Source organism: Leptodactylus fuscus, chromosome 1 (genome assembly GCF_031893055.1).
Source record: "Leptodactylus fuscus isolate aLepFus1 chromosome 1, aLepFus1.hap2, whole genome shotgun sequence".
Lineage (NCBI taxonomy): Eukaryota > Metazoa > Chordata > Amphibia > Anura > Leptodactylidae > Leptodactylus > Leptodactylus fuscus.
The window spans coordinates 338,030,405-338,054,028 of NC_134265.1; the positions used below are offsets into that span (position 1 = coordinate 338,030,405).

Below are 23,624 nucleotides of genomic sequence, written 5' to 3' on the forward strand. Positions count from 1 at the left end.
TAGTATATCACTACACAACAGAACCATTAGTAAATTCTGCTCGCTCCACAAGCTTGTAGGCTTAGAAGATTATAATATATATGGATTAATGTAAACATAATGGTTGTAGGTACGTGAAAAACTGTCAGTATATGGTCACACTAGAGGGAAGAAGACTTAGGGTTGCGAGTCAAGTCTATAACATCACGTCCTGGGTATGGGGTGTCCAAACTACTCCCTATGACATAGGAAAGAGGGACAGGCTGGTGGATTTCAGCATACCTGGTTATTTTTATTCCATATCAATACGCCCCTTACCCCATCCATAACACATGCAGGCTCAGTCAGGTCAAATGACTACGGGTGTACAAATATTCAGCCAACAGCTATCTAATGTCTATGGCGAGCTTTACTATAAATGGTGTGAATGTATAAAAATATATTTTTATTAGGGGTGACAACTACATGAAGCTGGTTTCACTATGTGATGCTTTTGGTACATGAGTAGATGACCACACTTGCTCCCCTAAATAATAACATATATGATTTTGTTCACTGACTGTCATGAGAGGGACAGATGTCCAAATAACCTTTGGTTGGAGGTTAATTCATGTCTACAGCCAACGACACGCTTGTCCCCTTCCTGATCTTTCTCAGATTACTGCAGGCCGCTGTTGCCTAACCTTGGTGTTCCTGAAGAAGTGTCTGGTCATGCCAATTACAGTTACCATTTTGTTCCTTCACCTCCATTGTTCATCATAGACAAACCTCTTTGTGTTCTTGGGGTACCATAAAGAACCAGCACATCTTAGGGGTGTTCAGCAGTGAGGGGGTGCATGAGGAGATATACGCCATAACGTAAGGCAGAACCTCTACCTATGGGACATTCAACACCCAATGCCTTGGCACTTCAGCTAACCGTATTTAGTGAAAATTAATACAATTATTTAGTAATAGGTTGTACAAACTAAACAATATGTAACAATAAAGACAGGATTTGGCAAATAACCAGGCAACTGGACTTGTCTGACAACTAGAGGATTACCACAATATTCAAGGTTTATGTCAGCCTGAGTCAGGAAGAAGGGGCTGGAGTTATATCACATATACACACCGTATGGACAAAAGTTTTAGGCCTACTACAATACTGGAGCCTTTATGCCACCCCATGCTATATTGATTTGGTCCCCCTTTACAGCAAAACAGCTTCCACTCTTCTTAGACTGATCCATGTCCGCCTAAAAATCCTGACCAAAGAGACGGCTCCCATTGAAATCAATGGGAGCCGGTCAGTTTAATGGACATGCTCCTTCTTCAGACAGAGTCGCCTTGCTGCATCCGCCTGAAGACAATCCCTCCTAGGCCCATTCATTGGGCCTAATCCGGAGTGGAGTGCGCGACCGGATACCGCAGTCGCAGTTACCCGTTTATCTCTATATAAATAGCTCTGTTCTATATACACTCACCAGCCACTTTATTAGGTACACCATGCTAGTAACGGGTTGGACCCCCTTTTGCCTTCAGAACTGCCTCAATTCTTCGTGGCATAGATTCAACAAGGTGCTGGAAGCATTCCTCAGAGATTTTGGTCCATATTGACATGATGGCATCACACAGTTGCCGCAGATTTGTCGGCTGCACATCCATGATGCGAATCTCCCGTTCCACCACATCCCAAAGATGCTCTATTGGATTGAGATCTGGTGACTGTGGAGGCCATTGGAGTACAGTGAACTCATTGTCATGTTCAAGAAACCAGTCTGAGATGATTCCAGCTTTATGACATGGCATTGCATTATCCTGCTGAAAGTAGCCATCAGATGTTGGGTACATTGTGGTCATAAAGGGCTGGACATGGTCAGCAACAATACTCAGGTAGGCTTTGGCGTTGCAACAATGCTCAATTGGTACCAAGAGGCCCAAAGAGTGCCAAGAAAATATTCCCCACACCATGACACCACCACCACCAGCCTGAACCGTTGATACAAGGCAGAATGGATCCATGCTTTCATGTTGTTGACGCCAAATTCTGACCCTACCATCCGAATGTTGCAGCAGAAATCGAGACTCATCAGACCAGGCAACGTTTTTCCAATCTTCAATTGTCCAATTTCGATGAGCTTGTGCAAATTGTAGCCTCCGTTTCCTGTTCTTAGCTGAAAGGAGTGGCACCCGGTGTGGTCTTCTGCTGCTGTAGCCCATCTGCCTCAAAGTTGGACGTACTGTGCGTTCAGAGATGCTCTTCTGGCTACCTTGGTTGTAACGGGTGGCTATTTGAGTCACTGTTGCCTTTCTATCAGCTCGAACCAGTCTGGCCATTCTCCTCTGACCTCTGGCATCAACAACGCATTTCCGCCCACAGAACTGCCGCTCACTGGATGTTTCTTCTTTTTCGGACCATTCTCTGTAAACCCTAGAGATGGTTGTGTGTGAAAATCCCAGTAGATCAGCAGTTTCTGAAATACTCAGACCAGCCCTTCTGGCACCAACAACCATGCCACGTTCAAAGGCACTCAAATCACCTTTCTTCCCCATACTGATGCTCGGTTTGAACTGCAGGAGATTGTCTTGACCATGTCTACATGCCTAAATGCACTGAGTTGCCGCCATGTGATTGGCTGATTAGAAATTAAGTGTTAACGAGCAGTTGGACAGGTGTACCTAATAAAGTGGCCGGTGAGTGTATATAGCTCTGTTCTACCTCATCCCAAAGGTATTTAATGGCGATGGGGCTGGCGTCAGGGCTGTGTGGGCCACTTAGGTTCTTCTACAACAAACTCAACTTGTAGAGACCTTGCTTTAGGCACTGGGCACCATCATGCTAGAACAGTAAAGGATCTTCATTCAATGGTTACCCACAAAATTACAGGCCTACAATTGCACAAAAAGTCTTGGTATACAGAAGCATTTAGATTTCCCTCTATTAAAACTAAGGGGGGGCAAACTCTCCCCATGAGACTACCAAATAAAGACGTGAGGTTCATCACTCCACAGATCACGTTCCCACCACCCCATTTAACGCTTGTTATTCTGCTTGGTGATGTCAGGCTTGCATGCAGAGTCTCGGCCATAGAAACACATGCTATAACGGCACAATCTTTGCACTGATGTTAATGTCAGAGGTGGTTTGGTACGCTGCAGCAATTGACCCCACTCTGTAATATTACATTGCCTGTTCCTTTATGGCAGAGTTGCTGTGGTCTGTAAACAGTTCCTCCACTTTTCAATAGTACCATGTTCAGGGATGGTGGAATATCTAGGAGGGACACCCTTATCACAATGGTGGCATCTTGTTACAATACCATGCTGGTATTCATTGAGTGACCCATTTTAGCCAAGACGTAGGGCTAGATGTTGGAATTTACACCCCCAAAGGAGGTGAATAAGAGCGGTGTCCTAAAACTTCTGTCCATACAGTGTGTATAGATGCACCAATATAACAACATTAAATGTTTTCATCATTTAGGAAATGTATAACCCTCAATCCTATGAGAAGTCACTGAAGAATATGTATATAGCTTCATAGTAAACAATGACATACATACGTGGTATGACAAAAAATCATTATAACGCATCTACAGAGTTATATTAAGGCTGATAAGTCCAGACACAGGTATTAGCGGGAGGAAGGTTGCAGTGTTAGATTTGGCCTACATGTAAAGGAAAAGAGTTATTGTACTGCAAGGAAGTCTGGAACAAAACAAGATGCTCCGAACACCCTCGATCTGCTAGGGATCTCAGGATATGGAATGCCGATAGGGTTGTCCGCATCGGTAGAAAGGAAAGAGAGAATAATCATCCGTTTCAGAGTAGTCTGGCCATTCTGGATTTATTTGGTCGTGCAAATCTAAGTATGGAATCTGGTGGAGGTGGTGCTAGTCTACTGGTGGTGGTGGTGCTAGTCTACTGGTGGTGCTGGAGGTTCATGGCCGCGGTCCTGGAAAGAAAAAAAGAAAAAGTTAACTGATTATACAGCGAATTGCTATATACTGTGTCACCCCCTCTCCATCATCAGTCACTGGTTATATGTAATATCTGTAGAAACATCACATTCTGTTGTCAGATCCTGACAACTATACAGAGATGATGGGTGCTGTATAACCATTGATATGTACGGTTCTCTGTTCAAGAGCTTCTTCAGCAGCTGCAGCATGTAGTTATGATGTATTCCAGCTGCTACAAAATAAGATTTTAGCCATTGTAGAAATATACATCACAACAAATTCTGTAGATAGTGTCAATGTAAATCACTTTCATATAATAATTAGAAAATTTTCCACTATCCGTTCTCAGCAACTGATAGAGAGAATGGAGCAGGAAGCAGACAGCTCTGTTCTCTATGTAGTGGCTGAACGGATGTACTGCAGCTTAGCTCACATTCTGTTCAGCAACTCCTGCTCCATACCATGCTGCCTGCAGATTGGGCTGTTTTTTTCAGGAGGACCTATGACAGATTTGATGGCCTATCAAGGTAACTCATGGTCGTGTTGTGGGCGCCCACACCATCACTGCCCTGGGACATTACAGGGTTACTGTAGTTAATAGTAGTAGCCTACCTATTTCTAGCACACAGAAGAAAGCAGAAGTGCATTCCAACACATTAGATGTGAAGTTACAAAGAAAGCAGAAAGGACGGACAGGAAAGTGTCCCTGTGATGTAGATCATGTGCTCTCTGACCACACCGTTCTCTGATATATCACACTGACTCAGTGGAGAAAGTCAAGCCCTGCATGTGGATGATCCTTGGAATTAAGAAGATCTTTCTTTTTCTTCCAGGAGTGGCAGGATGGGGCCCATAAACTGCTGGTGAGATACAGAAGATCACAAAGGAGAGGTATGGTGATCTAAATACAGCCACGTCTCAATGACTGTCATTGTCAGCCAGATACGTTCCACTTTACGACCGATCTAAGTTTATTTAAGCATGCACATTTTTCTCATAGCTCATGGTCATTTACCATAGCATTTAATAGGAAGGCTAGAGGAATAGATTCTACACAGATAGTTGTAAATACATTGCATTTCTTATTATATTCTGCTCCTGACTTAAGCTATGTTCACACGGCATCATTCGGATTCCACTTCAGCTCCAAGTTCCACCTTGTTTTCAATGAGAGGTAGAGATTGAAGGATGACGCTAAAAAAAAAAAAAAAATAAGGCCACAGGTTCTGCAAGACGCTCCTTTGATTCGTCCCATTAATCCAAGCCAGTGAAAACTGCGGCGGAAATCCTACCTCAAATTCCTCTTCTATTTTCACTGTGTGAACAGCCTCGTGCAACTAATAGGCTACAAGCAGACATAGTAGAAAGCTTTCCCCAGAATATAGCATTGTGAAAATAGGGCATGCTCCAGATTATTGTACTTTATTGCATCTTTACTACAAAGTGGGCACCAGAAAATTGGAAACAGATCTTCTATTACTGAAAAGGGCCTTGCAGAATAAATCCGCATTCACAGATGATACTAAAAATTGTAAGAGAAGCCATCATCTAACACAATGCCACAGGTTTGTGGTAAGAAGACACTTTTCAGAATGCAAATAGTCAGTTATGCAAGAAGATTTCAGCTCTGAAGTCTGCTGGATTATGAATGCAGCTAATGTTATCTATCAACGCCATTAGGCTCTAATGAAAATATCCAAAGTTCCTGATGGAGACTACAAATACTGATGTGAGCAGAACCAAAAACACTCAACGTAGGGTCCTGAACTTACGTTATGGGGACTAGTGGGTTTTCCAGTTGCTCTTGATCCTCGGAGACTCCTGGGTCTCAGTAGATATAAAGTGAGACCGATGACAAGCCAGGCCATGGCGATCATGGCAATACTAATTCCACCATCACTAGAAGGATTGGGTCCTGGTACTGGAGAACAGATAAAGACAATTGGATTAAATCAGTTCTTGTAACAATAACCATTAAAGGTTTCAGCCAATAGTGTAAGAGGTGACATAATAGAAAGGCAAAACAGGCTAAAACGTAAGAGAGTAAAAACCAGAGCGGCTTCTGTTCTAGTAGATTCATCCTTGTAGCACATGAACAGCCTACTGGTCCGAATGGTTGGCAGGTAATACTACAAGAACCAGACTCCACAGGGTATTGTGCGGCTCATCTCAGTTTTATATATTATGCTGTTATATACGTTATTCAATAAACTTTATATATTTGTTTTTATGCTTTTCTCCATTTCTGTCTTTGGTGCTGGCACACAAAGGGCATAATGTTACGTACAGGAGGTTGCTAGTTTACCAGATAGAGTCCGTTTTTGGTACAATTTACATCCATATGCTGTTGCATTTATTGTGCAGACCTCCTTTATCTGGTCAATAAATAATGGACACCGCTGTTCGATCTAGAAGATCAAGAGTCAATATGGTGTTTGGAGACCTAGAAATGTAAGCTTTACCCCCTGGGGATACTCCCAAGTCTGGGGGGAACTAAGGACTTCTGTGGCCTGGTTCTGCAAATCTCCTTGAGCTTTATGAGAAGAATAGCTCTGGACCAAAAGTCACCACCTACAGCAATGTGCTGCAAACTGTAAAAGGACTGTGCCGATTGGCTAAAATAGCATTTTGGAAATGTACCTGTGATGGGCAGTGTATGGGCTGGGCAGGTACAGCCACACACAAAGTTACCTTATAGGTCCGATGTTTGGAAGCTCCTTTTTGAGCTCCCCCTTCCAAGCAATGCCTGTGATATCAGATTCAGACTCCTGAGACGGAGGACACTTTTCCCATTCCTTTTTTTGACTTCTACTGTATTATTTTATCCCGATATTCTGTGATCCTGCCATGTATTCTATACACTCGTTCGGTTCCCATTTCTGCATTTCATAGTAGGGTCTGCGAGTTCCTTCCTTTTGTGGCAGTGACATCCCTAGAAAGGTTACACCGGCATTGTCTCCTTCCAGTTAGCCCTTGCCATCTACGCAGTAAGCTACTTATTACTATTTGGGGTAGACCAGATGACACACAATGTAGTTTGTGCTTTTACCTAGTTTAGGACACTTAGATAGATTCATTGCTGTATTTTTCCATCTTGATGTTACAGATTGTTCTGACATACCTTGACTTGGTGGAAAAAAAAAATAAAAAAAAAAATACACACACACACACACACACACACACACACACACACACACACCTCACAACATTTCCAAATACACCTTTTTTGAGGTTTTAGAAACCTATCCCTAAGGGCCTTGGCCGTGAAATCATTAAAATTGACAGGCAAAGAGTAGCGTGTTCACATTCCTGGACGCACCTACACGGCCAGACACAAACCTGTCACCAACATTCACTACATAGATGGGCAACAACAAAGGCCACTTCAACATAGGGCTTGTCCACAAATAAATCAGTTCCAGTCTTTAAAAGTTGCACTTTGCAGCCGCAGGAGATGAGGGCTAGTCAGAAGGACATCACTTGCCCAATACAGGCTACTATTGTTAAACAGACCCAGGTCAGCTCTCAAATATAAGGGCAAAGGCAAAAAAATAGGTGCAAGATAATAAGGATAATCATAACTGGTATTTTAAGACCATAGTTGTGTGTGGGTCCATGGAAACCGAATGGATTGCACATGGACGTTCTCTCGTCTTCCTCACTCCATTAATAGAATAGGACCTGCTCCATATTTTGTAGCTCAGACCAACGGCCCACCCATATGGACCTGTAAAAACTACATAGGCAGAAATGAATGGGTCCATATGCCATCCATTAAAGGGATTCTACCATTTAAACCTCTTTTTTTGTGGATAAGACATCGGAATAGCCGCTATTCGTCTCTTACCTTTAGATGTGATCTCTGCCGCGCCGTTCCTTAGAAATACTGTTTTTTACTGGTATGCAAATTAGTTCTCTCACAGCAATGGGGGCGGGCCCTAGCGCTGAAAATGCGATGGGGGTGTCCCCACTGCAGCTCGAGAACACGATCCTGCGACGCCTCTATCTTCGGCTGGATCCTCCCCTTCTCTGTCGTCTTCCTCCTGCGTCATCTCCGACGCCTGCGCAGTTGGCTCTGCCAGTGAGACACCAGCAGAGCCAAGTGCGAATGCCGTCTGGCGGCCATTTTTGGGAGGCCGCTCCTGCATTGAACTACAAGAGCAAGAGTGGCCTCCCAAAAATGGCTGCCGGCCAGCATGTGCAGTTGGCTCTATGGCAGAGCCAACTGCACAGGCGTCGGAGGTGACGCAGGAGGAAGACGACAGAGAAGGGGAGGATCCAGCCGAAGATAGAGGCGTTGCAGGATCGTGTTCTTGAGCTGCAGTGGGGACGCCCCCATCACATTTTCAGTGCTGGGGACCGCCCCCATCGCTGCCAGAGAACTAATATGCATACCGGTAAAAAAAAAAAAAAAACAACCAGTTTTTCTAAGGAACGGCGCGGTGGACATCACGTCTAAAGGCAAGAAACAAATAGCCTTTCTAAAGACTATTCCGACGTCTTATCCACAAAAAAAGAGGTTTTAATGGTAGAATCCCTTTAATACAGGCTCATAACGGATATCACACCAGACTAAAATTATGATAGTAAACATCAGGCCGAAAGTTGTACGACATGTCTTCCAGTCAGGAAGAGCCATTTTAATGTAAGACATGGATAGCACTGAGGCAGAGGTATCCCACCACCACTTTTGTACATTTTCTCCCTATAAAATTTGTTAAAAACAAAAAACGAATGTATATTTATTTATATTATATAAAGATATACATATTTAATAAATTATATATTTAAAATATTTATATTTAATACTATACTAATATAAATAAACACACACTTTAACAACCCATCTGTACTAAAAATATGGACATTAATAAAAATAAATAAATAAAATCCTGGCCATGAGGTGGTTAAGATAAAAGTATAACATTTCTATGTGCTCCGTACATACAAGACCTAGCCTGCAATTTTTTTTTTAACCAAAGATAGGAACCAAAACAATTCAGACAGAGGAAATCAAGGAGGAATTTCCCAGAGACATCTTCATATCTATACTGGGGCATAGAGAAAATAATACAAATTGCATAGAAAAGGGTAGTGGTATCTGTGTAGTTACTCAGAACAAAGACGAAACAATTTTTGTTATGTGTGTCATCTGGCATTTATACAGTCATGTTCTTTTAGTAACTATTATTGACTCTTTGAGCTTCACATTCGCTGTAGATGTCATCCCAGTCGTGTAAGTACAGGTATAAGCTGCACCCCTGCAGACTGCTAGTCATGGAGAACCCGTTATAAAATGGTTAACAGCCTGACGACAACTACCGATTATTTCTATCGCCTGCCACCATCCACCTGTACCCAGGAGACAAAAGTGAATTTACAGTCAGCTCACGGGTATGTCAGTGATGTCACTAATACAAGGAGTTCCTACCACGAGATTTCATAACAGGCCTGGAAACCAGTAGATCTAGTTTGCCCTCCATTCTGGTGGAAGGTCTTACATTCTGGAGCGCACCTTTATTCTGACAAATATTTGACTAGTATCATCCATGCCCTCCACGAATGACACATGAATGGGCACAGAATGGGCAAGGAAGGTTTCAGCACTGAACTAGGACTAACCCCAAGAAGAGACATTGGATGACAATAGACACCTGTAATCCAGCTTGTACATGTAGGAACGGCGATCGTAATGCTACCAGATTTTTGTTACCCTGTTCACACTATGACAAAACAAGAACAATTCAGATAATATGGGTGGGGGTCATAGACAAACTGCCAATTTTAGAATCCCCCTTTGGTTAATATAAACCAAAGGGGGATTCTAAAATTGGCAATATATCTTCTTATAATATACGATTTCTAATATTTTCTAAGTATCTGGTGTATAGTTTGTTGCATCTAAGGTTCTATTTCAGACAATAGAAAAAATAAATCTATTTAGGTTTCCTCAGTGTTCTACAGTAGGAGAAGGGATAATACCAGCTTCCCCAATGCTCACAGGTAGGGGAAAAAGATCGGATTCCGATCGGCAATCGAGTACTGTATATACTCAAGTATAAGCCGAATTTTTAAGCACAGTTTTTGTGCTGAAAAAGCCCCCCTCGGCTTATACTCGAGTCAAGCAAAAAGAATTTTTTTTTTTTTTTTTTAAATATTTTTTTGGGGTGAGGGCTATGAGCAGCCGCAATAGTAATGTATAGAATCTCCCATAGAATAGTGAAGAAAAAAAAAGAAGAGAAGCTTTAAAAAAATTAATAGAAAAATAAAAATAAATAAAAGTTGTAAATCCCTCCTTTCCCTAGAATATATATAAAAGTAGAAAATGACTGTGACTCACAAACACATTAGGTATCCCTATGTCTACTGAATATAGGGGATCTGCAGTGCTCCTGTTCCGTCCTGAAGGGGTTAATAGGAGCACTGCAGATGCCCTCTATTCAGCCAGGCTAAATTCTACGTGGGGGAAAAAAACCCAAAAAAACTCAGTCTTTAAGCTCAGGGAAGGGGCAGACAGACAACCAAAACACCCCCTCCCCTTCCCCAGCATCTACTGCACCCAAAAACCATTTTAATTTTTGAAATTTTCCAGTAGCTGCTGCATTTCCCCCCCTCAGCTTATACTCGAGTCAATAAGTTTTCCCAGTTTTTTTGTGGTAAAATTAGGGGGGGGGGGGGGGGGGGGTCAGCTTATACTCGAGTATATACGGTAAATTTCACGATCGCGATCAGAATTCCAACCCGATCTTTTCCAGCAGGATCGAGATCGGAGGTTATCTCAAGATCGGCTCAAACCACAAGTGACTTTTCCCATAGAGAAGCATGACTAGGGTTGAGGATCGGGATCGGAATAAATCGGATTCTGATCGGCGATCAAGCAAATTTCACAAACGGGCTGGAAAATGATCGGAAACCCTACTCACAGGTGCTATGGAGGACAATGCCTGCCTCCATGATGGGTTAGGGTATTTAACTGGGCTATGGAGACGGAGTTGTGGAGTCAGGACCGATTTTGGGTGAAATGGGAAAATAAAAAAAATGTTACAGTCTCCGGCTTCAGAATAAAATTATTATACAATTATTATTATTGTAGAACTAATGATATACATAGTTTGTTCAATCACTGGCTTTTTAATGAACACACACACACATACACACACACACACAGTTATCCTTCCTTTTACATATATTATACATGTGGACAATCTCATGAAGTCAACTCCGACTGGCTTATTGGAACACATCTGGCTTGTTCATAGATCAGAGGTTATAAAAGGGAGTCTATGACCTCCCCAAAGCATATTCAACGGCCACCATTACCGTATTACAGAGCACATTACTGTGATAAACAACATACCTTTGTTATATATTGTCACTTTTGTCGATTTGGAGAAAAACAACTTCTGAAGAGGAGGCAGTAGGTGCACTGGGGGCGGGGCTTCAGCCCTGTGAGCACTGCACTTTGTGCTCAAATAGAAGGAATGATGTTATGATAGTGGAAGGATCAACTAACTAAACAGGCTAGTGCAGGATGCAGATGGCAGGGGCCTTTGTGCCAAGAGCAGTGCTCCAGGGAACTGAAGACCCGCCCCCAGTGCACCCACTGCCTCATTTCCATTAGATTTCGCAGTTGTTTTTCTCCAAATCTACAGAAATAACACACATAAGAGATACGTGCTCTGTAACACAGTAGTGATAGTGGAATATGCTTGGAGAAGGCGGTAAACTCCTTTAAATGGCAGCTGCAGAGTGTAGCATTACATGCTGGCTTTTCAAATATATATGTTACAGGCAATGTATGAAAAGCAGGTAGTCTATAGAATACCTAGGCATTGTATAGAATGCCTGGCGTTTTTAGGCAAGGTATGAAATGGGAGAATCGTTACATACTTTGCCTACGCATTATATAGAATACCTAGTCATACTATAGAAGGCAAAGTATGAAAAACCAAACCTAGAATGAGAGCGCCATTTCCCAAAAATTGCTGAAAATACAATGAAAGTTGTACAAAAGCCAAAATGTATTAAGGGCCAAAGCAAATGCTGTTTTTGGCAGCATTCCCTTTAATTTTGGACAGTTCCTCGTCGAATCATTGTTTCATGTCCTTCTCCAACCCTCCAGCTTGCTCCTCCTTCCACATTTTCATGGACAGTCACGAACAAAACTAAGTCTAAGCCTGAGACAACAGTAGAGACCGTCGTATCGCGTGTGCGCAGGAGGCGGCTTCATGCTAGAAGCGCGCGATCGGAGATGCTGCTAGTGCCTTGCCGAAGAGAGAATGTCACCTAGTTCATACTTTGCCGCTTTCTCATTTGGTATTGTATAGAATGCCTAGGCAATGTGTGAAATGACGAATAGTTTATACATTGCTGGATAGTTGTAGGCATTCTATAGAATGTCGGATTTCATACATTGCCAGTAATATCTTCAACCCCTTTGTCTGCATTTGCTCTTAAAAAGTGGATTATAATTTCAGACAGTCAGGTTTTTTTTTGCAAATCCAGTAATATACTCACGTTCTTGTAAGCATTCCGTGTCGGTGCAATAAGACTGAGACTGCCTTAGCTGTATGAAAGGAGGGAAACACAGGGGTTAAATAGGATCTAGAGAGTTGTAAATGATAGATTTAATAAAATTAACATAGTTCTGGAGAATAATATTGTTATAAGATCCTAGTGCACTTCCCAAAAGTAGTGCTCTACCTTTGAAGTACAACAAAAGGGGTTGTCCCAATGGGACACTGATCCCCAGACCTCTTAAAGGGAGTGGTCTTTTGCTTGGATTAGGTTTGGTCCTCAGCAGACTCCTAATGATCACCTGACCACATCGCAGCTTACTATAAAGCTTATCTACCAATGAGCCGCAGGTTACAGGCTTCATAAAACAGACAAGCTCCAGAAACTGCAGGGAATTTTTAGTTTACCTTCAAATTTACAGATTTTGCAAATTAAATATGAAAAAAAATATTAAATCTGATAATATGCTGGCGATAAAATAATAATAAAAAAAAAAAATGTGTGTTACCCTTACCAAATTTATCAGTCTTCGCATTGCATAGTCGTGGGAGCAAATGCACTCACAAGGATCAAAATTGCCGTCCGCCATCTTCACAGCGAATGTGTCTACAGGAACCTGCGAAAAGCAATGGAGGTAAACGCTTTATGATCAGAATGGGATGTGAAATTGCATACAAAATCTAGGATCTCCCCTGACTGATATTGACAGCATGCACCTAAACTTATCAATGGCTCAGATGTCCCTGACGGAGCATATGGAAAGCTGATGTCTTTAAGAGACGACCCCTGTAAACCACCCATGACCAGTGACAGCTGGCCGCTCTCACATCTCCTCTGGAAATGCTCTTCTTCCAGGAAAATTAAGGATTTGGGCAAGTTGGCTGACAGCGCTGTGGATTATGTTGGTGCTATACAAGTAAGAGAAACAAATAAAATGTGCCCAAGATGCCCGAAATGAAACTGCAATTTTATGAAACTGTGAGGTCTATTCAAACCCCAAAGTTTAATGAGCAGAGGCCCAGAGGAGGTGAGTAAAAACAAGGTTATTCCCCTCTCCTAGGCTCTTTCTTCTCTTCGGCACTACTACTTGTCATCAGCCTGTGGTTGGGTCTCAGCAGTCACGTGGTGTCGCAACGCTTGCATCTATGTACCACAACGCCACGTGACTACTGACACCCAATCACAGGCCTCAGCAGTACTGGACCTCAGTCAGAACCACCAAAGACAGCAGGGAATCTCACCAGAGCCCAGGAGAGGTGAGTAACACTATTTTTTCGTTGATCACTTCCCGTGCGGTTCTCTCAGTGATTAGTCATACTGTAAAAGGGTGTGGTTTAAGGGGGGGGGGGGTGTCCTAAATAATCACCATTAATTATTTTCGAATTAAAATACCCAATTAATCCCAATATTGATTTAGGTCACAAATTCTCAGCCCTATTGGTCATCACATGATCCTGTAGCTTTCAATGCTGAATCCTACAAATCGTACATCTGCAGCTGTACGTACAGAGATATTCAAGTTCAGACATTTCTTTATTGGTCATGTTTTTCTTTTTACTAAATTAAAAGAAAAAAAAAATTCTCTATTTTGCGGGAATATTCACATATTGTGGTTGAGTCGCAGAATACAAGCTCAACATTACACAGTAGCCAAAAGAAATAAAAATTCACATCCTGTTTAAATGATCTGCAAATCCTCCGAAACGTTACGACGTCACGAGAATTTAAAGAAGGAATCCTCAATCTGTGACCTGTATGCTCCCTCTAGTGGCAGAAATCACACATACACTGACTCAGTATACTGTATGTTGTCTACTGGCAACCAGGCTATAGAAGGCTATAGAAGCCCTGCGGCTAACACAACATTTAACCCCTGATGGGTACACGGATGGAAAGGTTTATAGTATGGTTATAGTTTGCATTGCATCCATGGGGTCTCATGCTGTATTTTCTATTGGTTTCGTACAAGTGGCTTATACGACTACTACTGGAACGCAAATTGATACTTGAGGAGTCATATAGTTTGCATAGGGATCTATAGCTATGTGTAGATACATATATGTATATAAACCACTCACACACACGTAGATGGTCCGCAACATTAGGATAATGGAGAATTGTCATAATCCTGGGGGCCTGCAAGTCCCCCTGGAGCCTCCTGTACGTGTTCGGTGCTCCATTCATTGTTATGGGGCTGCTGAAACTGCAATATCTGGCAGCCTCCTAGAAGTGAATGGAGCGGCGGCGCCATTTTTTGAACCTTCATCATCCTGATTGCTGGGGGTCCCAGAGGTCGGACCCCCATTGGTCTGACGCTTATTCCCTGTCCGTAGTCAATAAAATCATAGACTTCTATCTGGAGAACATTTCTGACCAAAATCACAAATCCTTGCAGCTATTAAAGACCTAAGCGCCTGATCTGAAGGGATTCTCGGAGTACAGGACAGCAGCGCCGCGGCAATACTGTGCACTGCTTTTTAACAGAATCCTTAATCTCATTCTTCATAGTATATCTTATTTCTGGGTCATCTTCTCCAGTCCATCCGGAGACTCTGTGCCCTTTAAGATCCGCTCATGATTTCATCAGATGTTTCCACACTCGAAGGGTTTACACAGGCTGCTCCAATGAGAGACACATACGTGGAGGAGCACAGCACTGAGCAAACAAATGACCGGCCAAGATTTACCATCAGACTCACATGAGGAAATAGATGAACACCCAAATTTCCTGGTATAATGCATTTGTCTTATTAGAATAATAAACAGACTTTCTGCATCGTATACTTACTTATACTGAACTCCGTAAGGGTCTACAACGACTTGTAAATAAATCTATGCAAAGGAGGCAAAGTAGTGTGACCCTGAGCTGCAAGGAGAAGACGCTGGGAGAGATGGATCAGGGCTGAAGTATACAAAGAGTGGAGTAGCTGCCTATAGCAACCAGAGCACATCCTTCATATTCCCTCCTAACAAATAACTAAAATATATACACACTATGTGATCAAAAGTATCCAGACACCCCCATAAACATATGTTTTTCCTATTAGGTGCATTGTGCTGCCCCCTACTGCCAGGTACTCCATATCAGCGACCTCAGTAGACATTAGACATGGTGAGAGAGCAGAATGGGGCGCTCCGCAGAACTCACGGACTTCGAACGTGGTCAGGTGATTGGGTGGCACACATCACGCAGATCAATGCCAAACGATGCCTCGCTTGGTGTAAGGAGCGTAAACATTGGATGACTGAACAGTGGAAAAACGTGTGGAGTGACGAATCACGGTACACAATGTGGCGATGTGATGGCAGGGTGTGGGTATGGCGAATGCCCGGTGAACGTCATCTGCCAGCAGTAAAATTCGGAGGCAGTGGTGTTACAGTGTGTTCGTGTTTTTCATGGAGGGGGCTTGCACCCCTTGTTGTTTTGTGTGGCACTATCACAGCACAGGCCTACATTGATGTATTAAACACCTTCTTGCTTCCCACTGCTGAAGAGCAATTCGGGGATGGCGATTGCATCTTACAACACGATGGAGCACCTGTACATACTGCACGGCCTGTGGCGGAGTGGTTACACCACAATAACATCTCTGTAATGGACTGGCCTGCACACAGTCCTGACTTGAATCCTATAGAACGCCTTTGGGATGTTTTGGAACGCCGACTTGGTGCCAGGCCTCACCGACCTACATCGATACCTCTCCTCAGTGCAGCACTCCGTGAAGAATGGGCTGCCATTCCCCAAGAAACCTTCCAGCACCTGATTGAACGTCTGCCTGTGAGAGTGGAAGCCGTCATCAAGGCGAAGGGTGGGCCAACACCATATTGTATCCAGCATTACCCATGGAGGGCGCCACCAACTTGTAAGTCATTCTCAGCCAGGTGGCCGGATACTTTTCATCATATAGAGAGTGTGTGCGTGTGTATATATATATTCTAATAAAAAAGAAAAGAGAACTAGAATCTGAATGGTTACTAAAGGCAATTGCACCAGTTTTGATAAATCTCTCCCATTGAATTTATCATATCTGAAAATATATTACATGCCATATATCGGGGTCATAAGTATGAAAATTCCATAAAATCTCCATAGGGAGCACAAAGCCCTGCTCATTGTAAGGATATGAGTGTAAAGCTATCCTATTTGTAAAGAGTTTTGCAGTAAGAAATCAGCAAAGAAGAAAAACAAAAGTATCCCAAACTGTGTAATATGATAAGACCCCTGTTCCCCTTTTAGTCTACAAATGTAACAGACCATAAAGGAAATTTACATAGCAGACAGAATTTGGTCACATTCACAAAGTGTCAAGTGCTACAAGCAAAAAGTATGAAAACTAAAGTCTGAATAAGGTAGTAACAATATTCCAGGAAAGTAGCCACGAAGGCTGTATATCCTGCTTATTCCCCATATAGAGAGTGTAAGGACCAGACAATGGCCCACATTTATTAGTCACTTTACACCAGTCTAAAGGGATCCTATCATTGGATACCCTTTTTTTTTTCTCCCTAACACGTCGGAATAGCCTTAAGAAAGGCTATTCTTCTCCTACCTTTAGATGTCTTCTCCGGGCCACCGTTCCGTAGAAATCCTGGTTTTTGTCAGTATGCAAATGAGTTCTCTCGCACCACTGGGGGCGTCCCCAATGCTGTGAGAGAACCCTCTCCAGCGCTGCCTCCATCTTCATCTGGAACGTCCTCTTCATACGTATTCTTCCAGGGGTTGGCTTGATACTTTTAGGCCTTGGGCAGAGCCAACTGCACATTCCCACGGCCACAAGAAAAATGTCTGCTTACACAGTAGGTAAGCGGCCATTTTCTTGTGGCCTTTGAGCACACACGGTCGGCTTTGCCCTAGGCCCGAGGCCTAGAAGTTTGAAGCCAACCCCTGGAAGAAGACGCGGTGAAGAGGACGTTGCTGAAGAAGATGGAGGCAGCACTGCAGAGTTCTCTCACAGCATTGGGGACGCCCCCAGTGCTGCGGGAAAACTCATTTACATACCGACGAAAAACTGGATTTTAACAGAACTGTGGGGCGGAGAAGACATCTAAAGGTAGGAGACGAATAGCCTTTCTTAAGGCTATTCCGACATGTCAGGGAGAAAAAAAAAAAATGTTTTTAATGGTAGAATCCCTTTAAAGCTGGGGATACAGTATACGTGTGGTGGATGGGATTTAAGCACTGCCCCCAAAAAATTTAAAAAAATACCTGCAACGCTAATTATCAAGTTAATTAGTGCTGCAGATATTAACCTTTCCAAGGCAAAGACTGTGACCCCATAAGAAAGTACCCCCATGCAGCTAAATTTTGCTGAGGGATGACTCAACTTAGGGTGTATCCACATGGAGAAAAAAAAATATGACCCAACCACACCATGTGTCCAAGAACCATGGAAAAACCACACTTGTTTTTTTGCCACAGTTCTGCAGTTTTTTTTTTTTTAAATGATCTTCAGGTATGCCGAGTATACTACTGCCGCACTATATCCAAGTTATATGCCAATTACAATATTATAACGCACTCAGCCTGTCTCCATATAAATCCATGATAAACAAAAGGAAGAACATTAGTTCCCGATCACTGCCCATTGTAAACATTGCCGTGATCAGCCATGATGCTTATATATAGGCATAAAACATAGCTGCACATGTCTACCTGTAACCAGATGTACCGCTGATAGTATGCATGCTATATGTGGGCATTAAAATCTAGCACTAAGATGTGTTAATGGGAGTCTGTCAGTGCTAACCTATGATAGTGCCAAGCAGGGGCCTTTACTAGGAGAAGACACGTCGTACCTATGTAACCAAAATAGTGCCATGTAGGGGCCTTTAATAGGGGCAGACGTACCTATGTCACCTGAAACTGATGAAGCAATAGAGAATCTTTCTTATGGATATATAAAGCAGCCTACAAGCGGACCAGGACTGGACTGATTTGCCTAAAGACAGATGCAACAGCTCCAAATGTTCTATGTCCCAATGCCACGATTACCATTTTCAGCCTGCGTTACATCTATCTATAGACAAATCTGACACAGGCCCGGCCTCATTTGCAAGCTGATTTGCAGAACCAGAAAAAGATGACGATCTCCATACGCATCATTGGTGTTTGGCCTGAACGGTAGGTTTATGCTATTTACTATTACTGGATTGGGAGCCATTTTGAATCTGATAAATTGCCTTTAAATGAACCTGGTAGTGACCAAAAAACTACAGAAGCAGCAAGATCAAAGTTTCTGCCCACTCAGGACTGGAACGCCAATCCTGTACTTGGCTTACTATAGGGCAGAATATCTTCCTAAACTAACCATTACTGGGACCCCAGCATATCCGATAGGTTAGGGTCACCGGAATCAAACAGTGGTTTTCCTTGAAAATCGCTGGCTCTGTTGTCGAGAAAAAAAAAAAGAAAAAGAAGTGACATCTCAGAAACGGAGGCGCCGATTCACAAGGGGAAACATTGTTAGGTGAGGGCGACTGAAATCGTGGGCCTGTGATGATATATTGGATTGGGGGGGGAGGGAGAGAGACTCCCTTTAATGTATAAGATGCGTCGTTATGGCTGACGTATAGTGAAAGTAGATTGTAATAATTCTCAATAGGCGCACATTACAAATATGGCGTAACTTTAGACACCAGTTAAACCACACTCCTTTTATATGTCAAAATTTGCACTGTGTGAAATAGGCTTTTCACTAATGAAACCGGTTCCCGGAAGATAAATTGCATCATTCTTATTCTCCAAGTCCAAACAATTGCATGCAATAAAACTTGACCAAAAGCAGTGAGGCTGGCTTCACACCAGGGTTGGCTCTCCGTTTGGGGATTCCATTCTCCTCTCCGCTTGAAAAATGTGGAGTGTAGAAACCGGGCAGACCCCATTATAGTCTATGGGGTCCGCAGGTTTCTGAAGGTAACCGCTTTTTTAAGCGAACTAGGTTTCCGTTCGAGGGGCCCCAAGTGGACCCCCGAACGAAAACCCAAACACATATGTGAAACTAGCCTCAAGCTCCTAATAAGCGAGTGATCTAATTTCTATGACTATAAATAAGTAACAAACTATGTATCTAATTAGATATAATTGTATAATGTAATTAAATAGGACCTTTCACCTCCTGGGGCACATGCGGTTTTATATAGTACTAGAAAGTCAACAGTGCGCTAAATTCAGCGCTCTATCTGCTTTCATGTTCTGTGTACCCGGTGAAGAGCTATCGTGTCGGTACTGTCAGAAGGGTGTTTCGAACAGTCAGTCAGGAACGCCCATCCTCACAGTAGCGTCTATTGACGCCAAGTCTATGGACGTCTAGTCTATGGACGAGTAATATCAGGAGTAGGGGAGGCATTCCTCACTGCTCAGCATCATCACTGGGCGGTAAGCAACGCTCTCTCTCACACTACGGTGCTATGACTGACTGTCAGAAATGCCCTTCTGACACTGAAGAGCTACGGTACCGGCACCAATAACTCTTCAGCGAGGGCACAGAAAGGGAAAGCTTTCTAGCGGTATATTACACCGCCATGTTCCCCAGGAGGTGAAGGGTCCTCTTTAAAATAATTCACCATTTTATTCTGGAACTGCAGTCAGTAACCTTTTTCCAACAGATTCCAACGTTCCCAAAATTGGTCCCTACTAAGAACCCCTGGAAAACAAAGCCTAAACAAATGAATAACTCACCTCTGGCCTCCTCTCACCAATATGGCTGCAATAATAACATATAGCAAATACTTATACATTTCTACATTCCTTGCCCCCCCGGTCACAGTATAACTTGGGGAGTCCTTGCCATTTAGGAGTCTCCAACCACGGAGTTCGCTGCTGAATCAGCTGTGGAATCCATAGTAAGATTGAGTAGGCTTATTTTATCCGCGTCCTGTTTTGATCATTGTTTTCAATGGGTGGAATCTGCAGATTTTGGTGCAGAATGCACCAAGTTGGGGCTAGGTTCACACTTAGGCTGGGGCTCTCCAGTGTTTGGGTCTGCTGGGGAACCTAAACAACAAAGAGCAGTCCGCTTAAACAGAGGTTACCCACAGATCCCATAGACTGTAATGGGGTCTGTTGGGTGTCCGTCAGGTTTTCGCCGTTTTTTTATTTTATACTGAAGCCAGCAGAGAGAAAATTCCTCTGTACAACTATAAAGATTTGGGGTTTTTAATGCGGTCATGGACGGTCTTACATCAGGGCTATTTGGGACACTGCGGGTTGTTTAGTGTCACTTTATTTCTTCCTTTAACTGATCCACACCCAAATTTGAGTATTTCTTTTTATACCAGCAATAATGTGAATTGATAGATTGGAAAAATTGCTTGTTCATGGCTATATTCAGATAAAACGCCCACAAAATCATTATACAAAAGATATAGAATTCCCAAGGAGACAGAAACATTCCTTACACAGTTCAAGACAAAACAGCTGCAGCTCCCACAGGAGTCCTATAACAGCTGTACAACCCTGATCCTGACGTAACCGTTCGGTTCCTACCTTACAGACGTACATGTATTAGAGTGGATTTAACACAAGTAAACATCATTAAAAAAAATAAGAACATTTCTTCTGCGACTCGCCCCAGACTGACACCAACTCAATTACATAGACTGTAAGCCCTCGCGGGCAGGGGCCTCTACCCCACTGTGCCAGTCGGTCACTGTTAGTATTATATCTACCTGTATATTTTGTGTACTGTATGTAACCCCCAAATGTAAAGCACCATGGAATTAATATAATAATGTAAAGCACCATGGAATTAATGGTGCTATATAAATAAACAATACTAATAAAAGAAGTTATCCGCTATTCAGATTGGAGAATGCTGTCCCAGTAGCAGCTAATGTGTAAGGGGGAGAGGGCTATCCTGAGGGCAGACGTCAGGTGGGGGATGGATTGGGCAGTGGAATTCAATATACCTGATTCTTTTGTTTTCAATGGAGATAATCCAGTGCCAGAGAACACATGCACCCATAGATGAAGTGACAAAGTGTATGTTGGGGGAGGCAGAAAGAATGTGACATGCATGGCCGCCCTAAAGGTGCTATGAGGACAAAGACAAGCTTACCAGTGCCTTCGCTCATTCCTCTGCCTCCCGTTCTAGGCCACATGACCGACTCCTCTCTACTCTATGTACAAGCAGCAGGAGTAGAGCAGAGTTGGTGACGTTACTCTGAGCTGAAGCGACAGCAGGAGAGGCTCAACTCAGGGACTGCACTCTGCAAAGTAATAACTGGGGACTGCACAAGTAAACATTTTATTATTTCCATATAACCCCTTTAACTCCAACTTGCCTAGAAGTCCTTGTGTATTCTTCATTTTACTGAATACAAACCCCTCGTCACCAAGTCCTGCAAGCAGTGCTTTTCTCTTCGCATCTTTCATGCGGAAACTGAATGGAAACCACACAGACCTCATTATAGTCGTGGGGTCCGCAGGTTTCCAAAGGTAACCGCTTTTTGATGCAGATTAGGTTTCCGTTTGGGAAGTCCCAAGCAAAGTCCCTGAACGGAAACCCATGCACTGATGTGAACCAGGCCTAAGACTGGATGCACACGGCCATTTTATGTCCATACTATATAGTCTAATGACCTGAACTAGCAGCATCGTGAGGATCTATCATGTTGGAAGCTCAGCTCTAAAAACCCTCAAACATCAATTATCAAAAATGAATAGTTACGCATATCCCCGGGACAGTCATGTGACCGCCCCAGGGACAATTTATGATTATCCGGTGACGATCCGTTTTCCTATTTCTGGAAACTGATTGTCACCATTACCCTCACCTTCGCCCCATCCACTACATTATACTTACCATTCAGGCTTCTTCCAGAGGGACAGCGCCTCCTGTAATGATGCGGCCTGTGCGCACCGCCACCGGTAATTCACCTCTACTGCGCTTCCACGCATGCACAGTAAAGATGATTCATCGCTGCTGAGGACCAACACAGGGGAACAGTACAGGAGGAGCCATCGCGCTGATCAAAGCATGGAGGAGTAAGTATAGAATATGGGTCGGGGGCTGGGCTGAGTAGGTAGGGAAGGGCAAGATAGCTAGAGACAGGGGAAGGAAAACCCCTTTAAACCCATAATCAGGATGGGTGCTATGGATATGTGATGCAATGTGAATTTAGCCTAAGATCATAGAACTCCTGAAATACGTCAGCTGACATAGTGACAGTATATTCTTCACTAGAACGCCCCGGGTGGTTTTTCTGGTATGGTATACAGAAGTAAACGGGTAAAATGTCAGAAAACAATATGGCATGCACTCAACACAAATGGCAGGAAATGTAATGTAACGCACTATAGGCTGTAATATCTGACGGGATGCAAAATAATCTTACAAAGGCTGAACAGGAGAAAACAGGCCATGAAATAATTCCCAGCCTGAACCTAGTCTATAGTACAGCAGAGCCTTGGGGATGAAGGACTCCTAGCCTCATAGACCACCAGGTTACTTGGAGTCTGGGTCTCCTGACTGGGTTTGGGCTGGAAAATCCAGCTGATCCCAGTGGTCAGACCCCCACCTATCCAGAGAATGGGGGTCCCCTGCACCCTTTTCCTCACCTGCAGCAGATGTTGTGGATGAGACTGGCACAGATAGCTGATCTCTATATTGGGCACTTTTTGGCGATCACAGATAAATAATAGGCTTGCACAACCTCTGGTCCATTACAGGGGACCCCTGATGTTGGGGATTGGTGGGGGTCCCAGTGATCAGACACTATGGTGTACACAGATCATAGGTTGGGCCACAAGTTCAGGTTGTAAGGACTCCATACAGGGCTATAGGTTCCAGCTGGAGGCCACTAGGTGCCATCTGAGCCGCAGGATGCCCTCACACCTGGCATGGCTACAAGGCAGACAGGACATCAAATTCTGAGTGCTGCAATAGACGCAATAACTAAGAAGGGAACAGACAGGGCACAAGCAACACTGCAAAAAGCAAACCGGGCGGCGAGTAAGCCAAGGCTACCACTAGCACTGTATGATGTGCCCGAGCACTGCACTGCACCATAGCCACACACCCCAACCATGTCCGACCAGTACCGGTGCATGCACCCAGAGCCCTCACCTATGTGCGCTGTCCGGCCGGGAGCCTCCAGTCTGCAGCACCTGCTCTGTTTTGGTCCGGTTGTACACGTCATGCTCGTCCACAAACCCGGATCTCCCCGGGCGTCCCCGCCCCAAAA

The 23,624-nt window shown here is 43.5% G+C and overlaps 1 protein-coding gene across 1 annotated transcript; it reads right to left on the bottom strand.

Annotated features, from left to right (window-relative positions):
- Positions 1-1,783: 1,783 nt before the first annotated feature.
- On the bottom strand, positions 1,784-23,602 carry SMIM14 (small integral membrane protein 14). Its single transcript, XM_075266463.1, has 5 exons — positions 23,507-23,602; positions 12,955-13,056; positions 12,441-12,489; positions 5,696-5,844; positions 1,784-3,916 (listed from the first exon to the last, which is right to left on the bottom strand). The coding sequence occupies exons 2-5, from the start codon at positions 13,027-13,029 to the stop codon at positions 3,878-3,880; spliced, it is 312 nt and encodes a 103-aa protein (XP_075122564.1). The 5' UTR covers positions 13,030-13,056; positions 23,507-23,602; the 3' UTR covers positions 1,784-3,877.
- Positions 23,603-23,624: the final 22 nt, after the last annotated feature.

Excerpts from the sequence above, each read along its gene's own strand:
- SMIM14 (XM_075266463.1), bottom strand. The coding sequence starts at position 13,029 with ATGGCGGACGGCAATTTTGATCCTTGTGAGTGCATTTGCTCCCACGAC. Across the intron at positions 12,490-12,954 it reads TGCGAAGACTGATAAATTTG|CTAAGGCAGTCTCAGTCTTA; the intron begins GTAAGGGTAACA and ends CCTTTCATACAG. Across the intron at positions 3,917-5,695 it reads AACCCACTAGTCCCCATAAC|GACCGCGGCCATGAACCTCC; the intron begins GTAAGTTCAGGA and ends TTTTCTTTCCAG.